This window comes from Corvus kubaryi, unplaced genomic scaffold (genome assembly GCF_017639235.1).
Source record: "Corvus kubaryi isolate FWS band 111438036 unplaced genomic scaffold, C.kubaryi_AGA036_p1.0 split1-37173, whole genome shotgun sequence".
Lineage (NCBI taxonomy): Eukaryota > Metazoa > Chordata > Aves > Passeriformes > Corvidae > Corvus > Corvus kubaryi.
The window spans coordinates 190,459-203,769 of record NW_024582074.1 but is presented as its reverse complement, the minus strand read 5'-3'; the positions used below and the strand labels follow the sequence as shown (position 1 = coordinate 203,769).

Sequence of the window (13,311 nt, the reverse complement as noted above, 5' to 3'; positions counted from 1 at the left end):
TCCCAGCCCGGCCGCGGGGAGGGCAGCGGGGGATCGCCTGCCCGGTCCCGTTCCCGGTTCCGGGGCGCAGCCCCGGGCTGGGAAAACCCCCAGAGAAAGGTCGGGGGAGGCAGCAGCTCCCAGAGCCCCCACCCGTCCGCCCGCCCGCGGGGCTCTGACCCCGGGGCGAAGCCTGTCCTGCCGCAGAGGAGCCGTCCCGCTCTCCTGCGGCCCCACGCGCATCAGAGACTGAGCAGGAACACGACACGAACCCTTGCACTGTTCACTGGAGGAGCAGGACCCTTTCCCAGAGGAACGTCCTCCGGGGGCAGTGATGCAGCCGCGCCGGGCTTGGTGGGTGCTGCGGTAGGGTTGTGCCCCGAAACCTTCAAACAAACATTTGAGCCCCAGCTAATTTACCCCATCCCAGGGAAGCTGGGCGGCGGAAACCTTTCCTGAACAATTTTCCACAAGCTGTGGCCACCATAAAGGAAAGTCATCAGCCACTTCTCCTTTGCTGTGTTCAAAGACCGTAACAGCCCACCTGGATTTCTCATGTGATGATCTTGAACCATCATTTCCCACTGGTTTTTCCTTTGAAACCTCCATCAAACAACACCCCAAGGCAGCAAGGTCCTTGGTTTGTCCGAGCCACAGCACAGCTCCACCCTCATCAGAGATACTGTTTCCCATGGCACTTCAGCCAAGTTGACATGGCAGTAAATGCAGTAGTTTAGCCCAAATGTTCATCTCCTAATCTAATGAGAGATGTACCAAAAAATATCAGTGTGGAAACTGCTGAGGATCCAGGAAACATGACTCTTGTAGCTCTTCTCCTTACAAAATTACTACCAAGTCAGAGAATGTTCCCAGAGCTGAACAGCACACGTCCTGCTGTTGAGCTGAGATTACAGGATTGTATTTTCATAAAACAGAGGCCATGAGGTCAGCTGTGAGCAATCTCCAATGCTGTATTTTTCACTCTCTGGGCACAAACATGCCCAGTTTCCCCAGCTAGCACAAGTCAGTCATCATTATTTCCTGTGTTAAGTCATGCTTTAATGGGAATTATCGCTAGGGGGTCAGGGAAATACCTCCTCCCTCATCCCAGCCAGTGCTTACAAATAGTCAACAACCTCCAAGAAATTCATTACAGCTTTTACTCCAAATACAGGACTTGTCAGAAAATAACATCCTTACCAAGATCTAAGTATAACACAAATATAAGCAAAGACTTTCATTGCATGCTTCACCATCCATGCCAAAGATCTCACCTGACATCCCCCTTGCTGGTCTCCCTCAGCAAAATGTAAAACATTATTTGGAGGGATTGTTAAATTTTCTCAAAATCCATCACTGGCTGTACAGTGACAGCTTCAGGATGTGTGTCCCCAGGTGGAGCAACATAAACCACTAGCACTGACTGGTCACAGAGCAGACCTAAGGTCATCAGAAGCATGTCCTTTCCTGGGGTCAGTATGTTTCCTCCAGCAACATGTGACAGGCATGTGCCTCAGCTTGGGTTGTATTTTCACCTCTGCATAAATAAAGTGCCTAGTGTGCTCTGTTCATATTATAGCCTGGTATGCAGGGGGTTTTTTTCAGCTTCCTACAGTGTTCTTTGGGAGTCTGGAAGTGAGTGCCAATCAAGAAAGCAGTTTCTATTGTGTCTCAGGGCTGAAATTAAGCTGTCATAGTACCAGTTAGGGTTGCACCCACAAGAAATGGGTTGTGTCCAAGCTGCTCAGTGTTAAAAACAAAAATAAAGTCATTGCTTCTAAAGCTTTGCCTGTGGCTTCAGCACTGCTTTGAAAGGGTTGGTGAGGTGGGAAGGCAGGGCTGTCCCATGAATGATACTATCCTCTAGTCATACTGCTTTTAAAATCAACCTGCTCATAGCCAGGTGCTGATCATAACTGAATTCTTCACACACTGACATTTTTTACTTAAAATTGCCAGTCCCTAACCCTCCCATGAGAGCTGAAGGAGTAGGGGCAGGTTTAAACCCCAACTGCCAAGACAACTACTCAGTGGTGAGGGCTCAAGCTAAACTCACCCAAGCAATGCTCACCCTGTCCTTCCCAATGCCTTGAACTCCTGTTTCCTCATCATCTACCTGTTCTCTGCCTCAGACTCTCACTGACTCATGAACATCTCCTTGCTGATAGAAACACAGGCCTTCCTCTTACACTGTGCCCTGTGACTGAGATACATTACGGTTTACCCTTGTCTTTCACAGAAGGTGTTAACAAGAAGTTACCACCCCCATTTGCAGATGGGAAACAGGGCTGGGAACTGGAAATGAAGTCAGACAGTGAGTCAACATCCACAAAATCTTGGACTTTAGGGCTTCCTGTCTCCACACAATCCGTGTTCAGAGTATTTTTGACTCCACACAACCTGTGTCCAGAGTACTTGCTCAAGACATCTTTCCCTCTTGTCGAAGCATCGTTTACCAGTAACAGACCGGCTCCCTCAAAGGGCAGCTTAACCCAGTGAGCACACATGGGAGCCTCAGAGTAGGTGGATTAACTGTCCACCTGCTCCTGTAATTTCAGACTGGCTGCCAAACAGAGCAGTGATCCAAGCTCATTTCATAGTACCACCAAAGAAAAGCATCATTATTTGCAATCTATGTCAGAGAAGAGATATAAAGCTACACTGGCTCATAAGGCATGTTTAGAACTTACCTGCGCACTTTCCAGAGAGTGACTTGAAACTGCAGAACAAGGACAATGCCTTCACTGCAGTGTGTGCCCTCTGTGCTGTGCCACATGAACATCATGCAAGGAGATTTAGCTCTTTCTTCAGGTGAATGCAAGAAAAAAAAATTCTATCAGAGCTTTAGGGTTCAGGAAATAGCAGTAAATCACAACATGCAACTTCCCCGTTTGAGGTCCACCTTCACACCTGTTTAAAGGATCTATTACAGCAAAACAAACTTGGTTTCTGACATAAGATGTAGGACATGACTTTGCAATGCAGATTGAAAGCACCACACCAGGGCATTATCACAGACAATTCTGCCAGCAAAGATGAGAAACAATCAAATGAATAAACCCAATATTTATCAACACAGAAACAATAAATTACCTGAAGTGTATGACTCACTGCAAATTGCATATGACTTTGCTATTTACCCGTGTGGCTTGTTCTGCCAAAGGGTAATGGCATCCCTATGCTTCAGGTTTTGATTTCAATTGATATTGCTGGCAGTAGGAACAAATGGGGGGACGAAGGCAATCTATGAGGTTTCACTGTCACTCTTGGTCACTGTTATGTATAATACTCCAGCATGGCTGAATGTTACCAAAAAAAAAAAAAAAAAAAAAAAAAGAAATCATTAAGAGGAAACACTAATGTTCACTACAAAGTTTTTTACTCTACGGAAGTTTAAACCAGCTGCCCAGATCAGGGTTTTACTGGCAGGGCAGGAGCATCCGGATGGCACACGTGGATCTGATTCTCTGCCGACATGGAGAAAGTCAGAGGCAACCTGTCAGCAGCATAAGGTACATCTCATTCATACAGCTTGCAGTTGCAGTAGAGCCTCAGCGGAGCTGGTGTGCACTGGTCATTAGTCTCCCTCCATAGGGTCTGCTTAGCTATTAAATAAGACAACTGCTGCAAATTAGGAAGGGATGGGGTTTACTTACATAATAGGATTTGACACCAGCAGCTGCTTTTTCCGGAGTAAAGTTTTGTGATTTCTTTGACAATAAGGAGCCTTTTTCTATTGTTTTGGGGTTTTTTTCTTCAAGTGGTGCCAATGGCTATACATAAAGAAATGAACACAAAATGGAGTTTACAGTATTTACACTAAGTGTTCCCTAATAGATTTTCGAGGACTTCTGTAGCTAGGGAAGCACGATTCAGACTTTCGCCCCCCCCCCCCCAACCTCCTCACTGCCTGTTGAGAGGCTGAGCTCTTCTAAGGATCCTGCTCAAAAAGAGCTACTCGAGAAACCTTTCTCCAGCACCTAAGCCCCACCACTTGCATTTTCACTGACCGACTCCTTTTTCAGCAGCTTTGAGAGAAAAAGAAGGAGATTTTTATGCAAAAGCTCCCACATTTTATTAAACCGCGTTTTCGGCGGCAGCAGACGCTGGCAGCGCTAAATAGTCAAAAGCCGTCTAACGCTTTGTAATGAACCTCTACAGGCATCGCGCAGAGGTTCGTAACAAAACTAAACTGCGAATGCTATCGATATTACTGCGAGGAATCTATTCTTTTACCAAAATATTCAGTCTCCGTAGAGACTGTCAAAAATTGCCAATGCCGACTATATTTCAAGTCGTCATGGCGGGGTATTGGGAAAAGTTTTCAATTAGCAATAATCGCGCCTCGGATTAACCTCATTGGCTACGATACTGCCACTGCGCAAAGCTGACGCCCCACTTTCCGTCGCCGCCGCCACTCGCCCCGGGGCTGCCGCCTAGCTCGGGGTGAGTCCTCGCGTTCAGTCGGCTCCTCCCTGTGCTCCCCCAGCAGTGCCCCTTGCCCGCCCCGCGCTCCCCATGCCCCACCGGGACCAGGGCGCTCCGTTCTGCCTCCGTTCTGGGCCCCCGTTAGACCCGCGAAGGCTGCTGGGAGGGAATATGCAAAGTAAGCGCGACGTCACTGAGGCCAGCCCCGCGCGGAACGAGGGGGGGCCCTCCGCCCCCGCGCACCCTCAGGGCATCCCCGCCCGCGCACCCCCAGGCCGTGAGCTCCAGCCAGCCCGGAGCGGCCACCGCCATCGGTGTGCCCCATCCCAGTACGAGTCTTTCCCCAGCATCCCCACTACCTGCTCCAGCGAAAGACTTTTAATATAATAATAAATTGAGCGCGCTTTTAGATAATGAGTTTAGTTCCTGTCTTTTTCTTTCAGAGGTGCTGACGGAGGAATGGATCAGTGCAATTAGAAGCGGAGGAATCTAGGTACTAGAGAGCCCCCCCACCTGAGAACACAACCTCCAAAAAAGAGCACCTCTCATTGTTCTTATGCGTATCTGTCTTTCAACCACAACAAAACCCGCCCGTAAAAAGGCTCTCAAAAATTGCCAATGTCGACTGTACTTCAAGTCGGCATGGCGGAGTATTGGGAAAAGTTTTCAATTAGCAATGACCGCGCCTCGGATTAACCTCACTGGCTACGATACTGCCGCTGCGCAAAGCTACTAACAACCTGCCCCCTCCCGGGCCCGCGGCCGCCGCGCCCCCGCTTCTCTTAGAGCGTGTGGGCACGATCCCGCTGGCGCCCGTCCGAGCCCCCTCCCCACAGCCTGCGCAACGCTGGGGCGGCCAGGAATGGACCGGGAGGCAACGGAGGAATGGACCGGGAGACGGTGGCACCACCGGGACCCGCGGAGGTTGCCGGGAGGGCACTATGGTAATGAGCGTCAGGGAAGGCGCTGCTCCAGCCGGGGACATTGGCCCAAAATCCCGGAAGGGAGCGCACGGAACGGGGGGGTGGAGGGGCACTCTCGGGGAGTACCAGGGAGAAACGGGGTCTGGGGGTGCCACCTGCCCTCACCACCCTGGTGCAAAGCAAAGTCATCACCCAACAGTTTAAAACACGTTTAAACTCCTAAAGTATAAATCACTGAAAGTAATTTAGACTCACGAAGCTGCCAAAAAGAGGGTTGCATTCCACACCTCTGCCCAGGGGCAGAAGGACAGGCAGGGTGGCACTGCACACCGAGCGAGCAAGATACGCTTCTTCCTTGTGATCACAAAATTACGCACTGCTACACAGAGGCTCGGGCTCACCTGGGCTTTGAAATAACTGTAAGAGACAAGAAAAATGGATTAAAACTTTTGCAATGTTTTGAACTGTTTAGCAAGAGTTCTTTGGTGAATGCATTTAAAAAGCAGTCCAAATGTTTAAAAGAGCCCATTGTCTGTAAGACAGCTGAGCATCCAGTGCACCAGGCTGCTACCTTGGAGCAGTCTGGCCTTTCTCAATTTATTTGTTCCTCAGAAAAATAAGTCTCATTTCAATAAAAACAAACAAAACCCAAACCCAAATGCAAACTCCTTATTGCCAGGCAAACTGTACAAATTACCAGGTGATTATTGAGACTGAAACCCGCACAAATCAGAGAGGCATGATCGGTTCCAGCCAGAGTGCAGAGTCGGCAGCAGACAGGTTGGCACTGCCCCAATTCCCCAGCTAGAAGAGATGCCTTTAGCACCCCTCAGTGGATTTTTCTTCCATTATTTTAGTCACATTTTAAGCCTAAAACCTGTTAGTATCAGTTAAAAGAAAATGCATCTTTTATACGGACAAACATCTACAATGCATTTTATCAATGCTATCACATGCATTTGTATCAAATTAAATCGGATTTTAATCTTATACGTTTCCGTGAGGGCTGTTATGAAGTTCTCAGCGTTTTCAAGTTGACTCAGCTGTTAGGATGTTGGGAACACTTTCGCTCCCACTCTCCCCTCTAAACCCGCGCCTTGACGCATGGGAATTGTAGTCTTTGTGCTTAGGGCTTGTTCTTCCCCCGTGAACTACATTTCCCAGAGGGCTCCCCTTCCGGCAGGCCAGCCTTATCCTTCCGCGGCCAGGCACGGCAGCACCATGAAAGGTGAGTTTTCAGCGTTATTCACCGTATCTCTCTTATTTCATTAGACGGGTTCGGTTCGACTGTCACCGATAATGCTCCGCCATTATCACAGCACAAGAGACACGTGGGAAGATGACGTGGGAGTCCGTTTGGATTTGTGGCCTGTAGCCGTTTGTAGGATCCTGTTTATCTTCTACCTTAATCTTGCCTGATCTTTTTCTGTGGAGCATCTTGGGTGTGTGCTAAAAACAAACTCTAGCCTCAGATCTCCGTAGGTACGTTTAAAGAGTTTCACTTATTATGTACAGTATTTTTTTTTTTTTTAAATCTGAGCACTTTCATTTTAAAAGCAGCTTTGTATTTGACGGGTAATATTCTGTCCTTTAATTTTCTCTCTTTCATAGTCCTTACCTGGTTCACAGCAGCTTTCAAATGTATCTGTAATTTTTGATTTTTCTCTCCTGTGGGCCAAGCCCTATTACATTTCCATTACATTTCCCCTCTGAACATTTCCTTCTGAGAGATCTTTTGATGATAAGGAGCAGGAATTAAGAGTTTTCATCAGTGAAAGCAATTTAATTACCATCAAACTGGCTTAAGAGTCTGTGGGGACCATCATGACACAAGTTGCTCTCAAAGCAAATTAGTTTATCGGGAGACTTTGTCCCTTCCAATTAATTCATATTGGAAATTAAACCTCTTCAGAGAGAACGCCCAAGACAACTCCTGCTAAACAGCAAAACAAAGCGAAAATCATTGCAAACAGAATCACTGCTTAGATACAAAAAGTAATTCAGACTATGGAGTCTGTCCAATCTTCCCTGCATTTCAACTGATGATGACAAAAAGCCTTGAGAACTGAAGACTATCTGAGCCAAATCTACTCTTTGCCACTAGCATGAATTTAGAATCACAATACTTAAAGCTGAACACCTAAACCTCAGATGTATCTAAGCCCCCAGTTGCCCCCAAGTACTAGGTCTTACAGTAAATGGAGCAATATTTAAATACATCTGAAGTTTAGGTGTTCAGGAGATCGTCCCCTTTTATCAGTAAATAAAATTCTTCCTCCATCTTCCACATCTTGTACAAGCCCCCTTGCTTAGGGAGATTTAAGGAGGCAGAAATACCAGTCAGTTCTCAGGACCATTGCTTTCAAAGCTTTTTGTACATTGTTTGCAAAACCATAGAGAGGCCCAGAAAAAATAGTTCTAAAATAGTGAAATAGAGAAAAAACTGCAGACTGCTAGAAAGCCCAAACAAAATCAAAGTCCAAGCCCATCCACTTGTGTCTCAACAGGTCCTGCACACAATTCCAGGCTACTTAATCAGCAAAGCCATCCTGCCCATCCCCAGCAGGGCATGTCATTCCTCCCTTAAAGCAGAGTATCCCTCCCATTCCTACCTGCCAGGCAGTTCCTTCTACCCCTCCCCCCCCCCACCACTTTTAATGATCTGTTCTCTCTCAGAAAGCCCCTGTTGTGGAAGCAAAGCAGTACCTCTCCATCTCCCCACTGACTCTGGGGAGGTGGCACCCACAAAAGAGGAGGTGCCAGAGGCACTGAGACAGTGTAGACAGTGCCCTCATCATCTTCAGTCCCATTTCAAGGCCTGTTCTGCACCAGGCCTTTGTAAAGAAAAAAAAAAACAAAAAAAACCCCAACCAAAACACACCACACAGGAGTAACTCCAGTCAAGGCCTTTGTCAGGAAAAAATAATATTTCAAGGTTGTTTTTCTCTCCGTTCCTACAACATATGTAAAGGATGGGGTAAATAAAAAAGACCGATTTGGAGCAGGCAGAATCTTAAAAATACAGAGCAAGGCTCTCTTCTGAGGAGAAACCAGCCAGTGCCTTTGGGGTGAGGTGCTTGGCCTTCCTGCCATTTCCTTTCTGGCCCGCTACATATACCTGGGAAAGGCTTTGCATGCACAGGTCTTTCTGGGCTCTTTACAAGTCCTCTTAGGCACCCATCCTTTACACCAGGATAGAACAGCAGGAACCCTGCAAGTCAGGGCTGTTAACTTTGTGCTCAGTGTTCCCCTCTGCCAAAGGAACATACTGTCCTTGGATGGTGGGCTTTAGTTAATGTTTCCAAAATGATTTGGTTTTTTACCAAAAAGAGAGCAAAGAATACTTATCAGCATAATTTTCTAGAGAATTCCAAGAAAATGGCGTTAAGGACATGCTTTTTACTTTCTTTTACCTGCCATGTGTTCTGTTCTTGCCTTTTAGCTGAACATGTTCTCTGCCAGGAAGTGTTCTGGAGTTTTCAGAGCCATCACACTGCATCATTTCAGATCCCATTCTGTATCCAGAGCCTTTCCAAACTTGACTTTCGTGCCAGCCTGTCTTCCCCCAGATCCCGTGGAAGTGGAGGAGCTGCAGCGCTTTGTTTCTAACTCCAAGAGGCTGTTTGTAATGACTGGAGCTGGAATCTCGACTGAGTCAGGGATCCCAGATTACCGCTCTGAGGGTGTTGGGCTCTACGCCAGGACAGACAGACGGCCCGTCCAGCACGCCGAGTTCATCCGCAGTGCCAGTGCCCGGCAGCGCTACTGGGCAAGGAACTTTGTGGGCTGGCCCCAGTTCTCCTCACACCAGCCAAACAAGGCACACCTGGTACTAAGAGACTGGGAGAAGCTGGGCAAGCTTCACTGGCTGGTGACCCAGAACGTGGATGCCCTTCACACCAAAGCTGGGAGCCAGCGCATGACGGAGCTGCACGGCTGCACACACAGGTACAGCTGCTGGCACAGGGGGGTTGGTCAGTGGGTGACTGACAGGCAGCTGCAGTGTCAGCTGCTGAGAAAGGAGGCAAAATGTCCATGCTGTGTTCCTGGAGATGACACGCACAAACGTGGTATTGGGCTGGGGTGGAGGAAAAGATCACAACCCAGCGCTGTTCAGAGCACGGTATTTAAGAAACATGACCCCCACTCCATTTTTGGGAAGCATTATTTGGATCAGTTTCCTTGAAGCCTGCATCCATTTCCCCTTTCCTTGGTACAGTGAATGTCCTCTTAGTAAAGAGAACAAGGGGATCATGAGGATGCAAGGATTATCCACCTTAAGAAGAGTGGATAGTGCCAGAATTGCATGGGATGCATGGACTGGAGAAGGGCCATCTACAGCCTGGCTGGGATCATCCAAAATTTCCAGATGTAAAAGCACATGCTGAGAGAGGATGTACAGCAGGACTCAAAGCACTTCCTCTAGAGCATTCCTACAAAGCAACAATCAGAGGCAGAAAGACATCTCCTTGACCTGTACTATTTGGTAAATAAATTTGGAAAATCATTACAGGCCTCCTAAGGAACGAGGTAGAGTCTCCAGATCCTCAGCTGACACGAAACTCTCCATTAAGACTTTGCTCTGAATTTCAGGGTTTTCTGCTTGGCCTGTGGAGACCGAATCTTGCGTTCTGAGCTCCAGGAGCACTTTGAAACTCTGAATCCTACTTGGAAGGCTGAAGCGTTCGGTGTGGCTCCTGATGGGGATGTCTTCCTGACGGATGAGCAGGTGCACAATTTCCAAGTCCCAGCCTGCCGTAAATGTGGTGGAATCCTGAAGCCTGATGTGACCTTCTTTGGAGACACAGTGAGCCAGGAAAAAGTCCGTTTTGTACACCGACGCCTGGCAGAATCAGACTCCATGCTGGTAGCAGGATCCTCTATGCAGGTAAGTAGGTCTGCCTCCCAAACTGCATTCCTGCTTCTCTGCTACTCTGCCTGCAATGATCCTTGGTCCCACAATTTAGGACTACAAATGGTTTGTGGATCAGATCAACCTTTGCAGAGCTTGTTTATATTTTATTTTTACTGTGGTTGGAATCTGGCTTTATGGGTGACCTGTTTGGGCTTCCCTGTCATTCTGTTGCCAGTCTGCTTCATGCTGCTGTAAATAACTCCATTCAGACCTCTCTCTGCTGTCTCCTCCATCAGGTCACAATTGTCCATGAAGGCAAGATACCTGAAAAATTAATTCCTCACTTTTTTTTTTGCCTGAAATTTTTAGCCTTTGGTAGTTTTTTAGGCTTCATGGCACACTGTGTAGAGTACCAGATTTTAGGACCTCTCATTCCTTATTAAATTCTCAATAAGAGAGCTGAAATATCTCTGCTGCTTGGGGTTGTCCTTTGTATCAGGATGTGTTTTCTCCACTAGCCTCTTATCTATAAGGTAAGGTAGCTAAACAACAGGGGTTTCTAAACCCATACAAGCTTTTGTAGTAGTGTTTGTGTAAGATAGAACTTGTTCCTGGAAAAATATATTACATTAAAAAAAACTTATTCTAACACCTCTCAGAAGGAGAAAAAACCAAGGCTGCCTGATTGTGATTCTCTTGGCTTCAGGATATTGGATACAAATTCCTTGAGCTTGCACTTCTTAATCTTATAATCCTCTGTACAGGAATGATTGAAATGCCTTAGGTTCGTTCTTGTACTACCTAAGCTGGGCCATGCAAGAACCATCAAAGTGCAGCATTTAAGTACCTGTGATAACTAACAAAAACTGCTGCAGAGATTTACTAAAAGACAAGGACATTTTCCTTCAGTGTGCTCTGAAGCTTCAGTTTCTATGAAATTGCATATCCTTCACTGACAGAGGGTAAAAGCTGTTCTTTTTTGTGCACTCCTGAACGAAGACATTTCCTACCTGAGCTCAGTGCAGCTGCCTAACACAGCATGTACATACAGCCCTTTTCCCATTGCCAACAGCAACTATTTCATTCCTTTCTGTAACTCTTCTTTTGCCTAAGCTGCCAGTAATTTTGTCTTCTGGTACTCCCGCAGGTATACTCTGGTTACAGGTTTGCTCTTGCTGCCCGAGAGAAGAAGCTGCCAATTGCAGTCCTTAACATTGGGCCCACCAGGTTAGATCACTTTGCATCTTTAAAGCTGAATTCCCGCTGTGGAGAGCTGCTGCCCTTAATTGTTTGCACATGATCCAATCAGCTGAGCTTCAGTAGCTATCAGGATTAAAGTTATTTTTACGAGGTGAGTACCTTTCCTGGTCAGTCACCTTACAGGGTAAGAATATGGGTTCCTGGCAAATGCTGAGGCTGAGATGTGCTGACTGACAAAATGTTCCCAAACTGTGCACCAAAAGGTGGCTGTAAATTTTAATCTGTAACTGGTCTGTTGTGATGGGCCATGATACTGTTTCCCGTGATGTTAAACAAAAAACATACTAAGTGCTAGCACTCCCAGAGGATTGGGTAGGAGTAGCCAGAAAACTCAATAGTGTAGAATTCGAATCCATTTGTTACTATCAGGAAACTACAGGATCACCTGTAGTTCCAGAGAACCTGATCACAGCCGTTGTCTTTGCAACTGACCATTCAAAAGCTGTTCCTGATTGAATTGGTCCAGCTAATCCTAATCAAGGACTGCTGTTTAAAGTAACCAGTTCAATCGATAAAGCAGCTTCTTTCTTCCTCTCTTGCAGGACTCATCTCAGAAAGGGGAAAACTCCAATCCAAGAGGCAGCTGTGAGATCTAGTGCACGGCCGCTGAGGGCACCAGGAGAGGGCAGCAAGCCTTGCACATGTCAGCCTCACCAGTTCTCTCCATTGAAACCATCTCCACTTACCCGGAAACAGAATGATGATGGAAAAAAAAGTACTTTTCTGCCTTACCTTGCCATTGTAAACAGTGCCTTTTCATTCACTGGGGCAGGATAACTGGACTACCGTATCCAAGGACAAAATACCTTTCTTATAGTTGTCCCCAGAGGAGAAGTGGGGACAGGGATTCTGAGGCTATAGCACAGGAGGGCAATGTGGGAAACCAGAACACTGCTGAGGGATCTGATGTCACTGGTGGGATACTGTGGAGTGTGCAAAGAGGAAAAGGAGGCAAGAGGAACTGCAGTTGTCACATAAAAGAAAAAGGGTTCAAAATAGAAGCTGGACAAGAACAGTGCTCTCGTAACAGATTAATTGGAAGCAGAGGCTATAAGGTTGATGTCTTCCAGCAAGGAGGGGAAGTCAGCATTTCTCTCAACTGTCAGTTGATGAGCTAAACTGCTTCCTATCTGAATCCTTTAAAAATTAAATATTGTTGAGGTGCCAGAGCAGTTACGTTAAGCTAATCTGACCAGCACTACTTTCAGTGAGGTGGCTACATTTTCCAGAATCCATTTTTTGAAGATGTTATTTAATTAACGAATAGCTAAGGAATCAATTAAAATTGTTTACAAGATTGAGACTACTTGCATAGTAATTTTCTCTCCCTCCTGTGATTTATTTAAGTACATTCTCAGTAGCCAGTTTAGATTCAATTTTTACATTGCAAAAATGCAGGATGTAAATACTAGCAGCTGATGAATTAAGAGAGAAATACAATTAAATCTGTACAATAGGTCTCCCTCAGGAGGTAATCTCTATTAATAGGTGCAATTTCCACTCTCCTAACAGGAGATCCATCACTACTGGGTAGTGATCTTTTGTTGATTCTTAGGGTGGTATTGTAAGCCATGTCAAACCATTTACAGAGTAAAATACAGAACCTGGCACAAACTAGAACACTAAATTTTTGACCCGACCTTCTGCATGAATCTACCATTCCCCTTCTAGCTTTGAGGGATTTAATTGTCAGGGTTGCCCGAGTGCCCCCTCCTACTCTCCAAGTAACATGTCCTGTACTAATATTTTGACAAGAACTGTAACAAGAAGTTGGAAACAAGGATGCCAGAGTCATCCGCTAAAAGGTCAAGTAGCAAAGCAAGGACAACTGACCAGAGGATGCAAAGTTCATTTTTGCTTTGTTGT

At 46.4% G+C, this 13,311-nt stretch overlaps 2 protein-coding genes, 1 long non-coding RNA gene and 2 other non-coding genes across 6 annotated transcripts in view; 1 reads left to right on the top strand and 4 right to left on the bottom strand.

The window, feature by feature from the left end:
• PXN (paxillin) overlaps window positions 1–572 on the bottom strand; it is a 47,163-nt gene extending 46,591 nt beyond the window's left edge. The window contains exon 1 of the mRNA XM_042053900.1: window positions 524–572. Coding sequence (XP_041909834.1) covers window positions 524–557 — 34 coding nt within the window. The 5' untranslated portion in view covers window positions 558–572. The remainder of the gene's footprint in view (window positions 1–523) is intronic.
• Window positions 573–1,028: 456 nt separating this feature from the next.
• Window positions 1,029–6,404, bottom strand: LOC121676894. Its single transcript, XR_006020648.1, has 3 exons — window positions 6,324–6,404; window positions 5,586–5,747; window positions 1,029–3,752 (listed from the first exon to the last, which is right to left on the bottom strand). It is a non-coding gene; the product is annotated as an uncharacterized LOC121676894 (long non-coding RNA).
• Window positions 4,228–4,368, bottom strand: LOC121676898. The gene has a single exon (XR_006020651.1). It is a non-coding gene; the product is annotated as a U4 spliceosomal RNA (small nuclear RNA).
• Window positions 4,998–5,138, bottom strand: LOC121676899. Its single transcript, XR_006020652.1, has one exon. It is a non-coding gene; the product is annotated as a U4 spliceosomal RNA (small nuclear RNA).
• A 94-nt stretch (window positions 6,405–6,498) lies between the features above and the next one.
• On the top strand, window positions 6,499–12,746 carry SIRT4 (sirtuin 4). Of its 2 annotated transcripts, none has more exons than XM_042053925.1 (5): window positions 6,499–6,558; window positions 8,773–9,278; window positions 9,924–10,218; window positions 11,333–11,536; window positions 11,988–12,746. In XM_042053925.1, exons 2-4 carry the CDS (start codon window positions 8,779–8,781, stop codon window positions 11,483–11,485), a joined length of 948 nt encoding a protein of 315 aa, XP_041909859.1. In that variant the 5' UTR covers window positions 6,499–6,558; window positions 8,773–8,778; the 3' UTR covers window positions 11,486–11,536; window positions 11,988–12,746. The 2 variants fall into 2 exon arrangements, with proteins under 2 accessions (XP_041909859.1, XP_041909858.1); XM_042053924.1 differs by having other exon boundaries at window positions 6,505–6,812.
• Window positions 12,747–13,311: the final 565 nt, after the last annotated feature.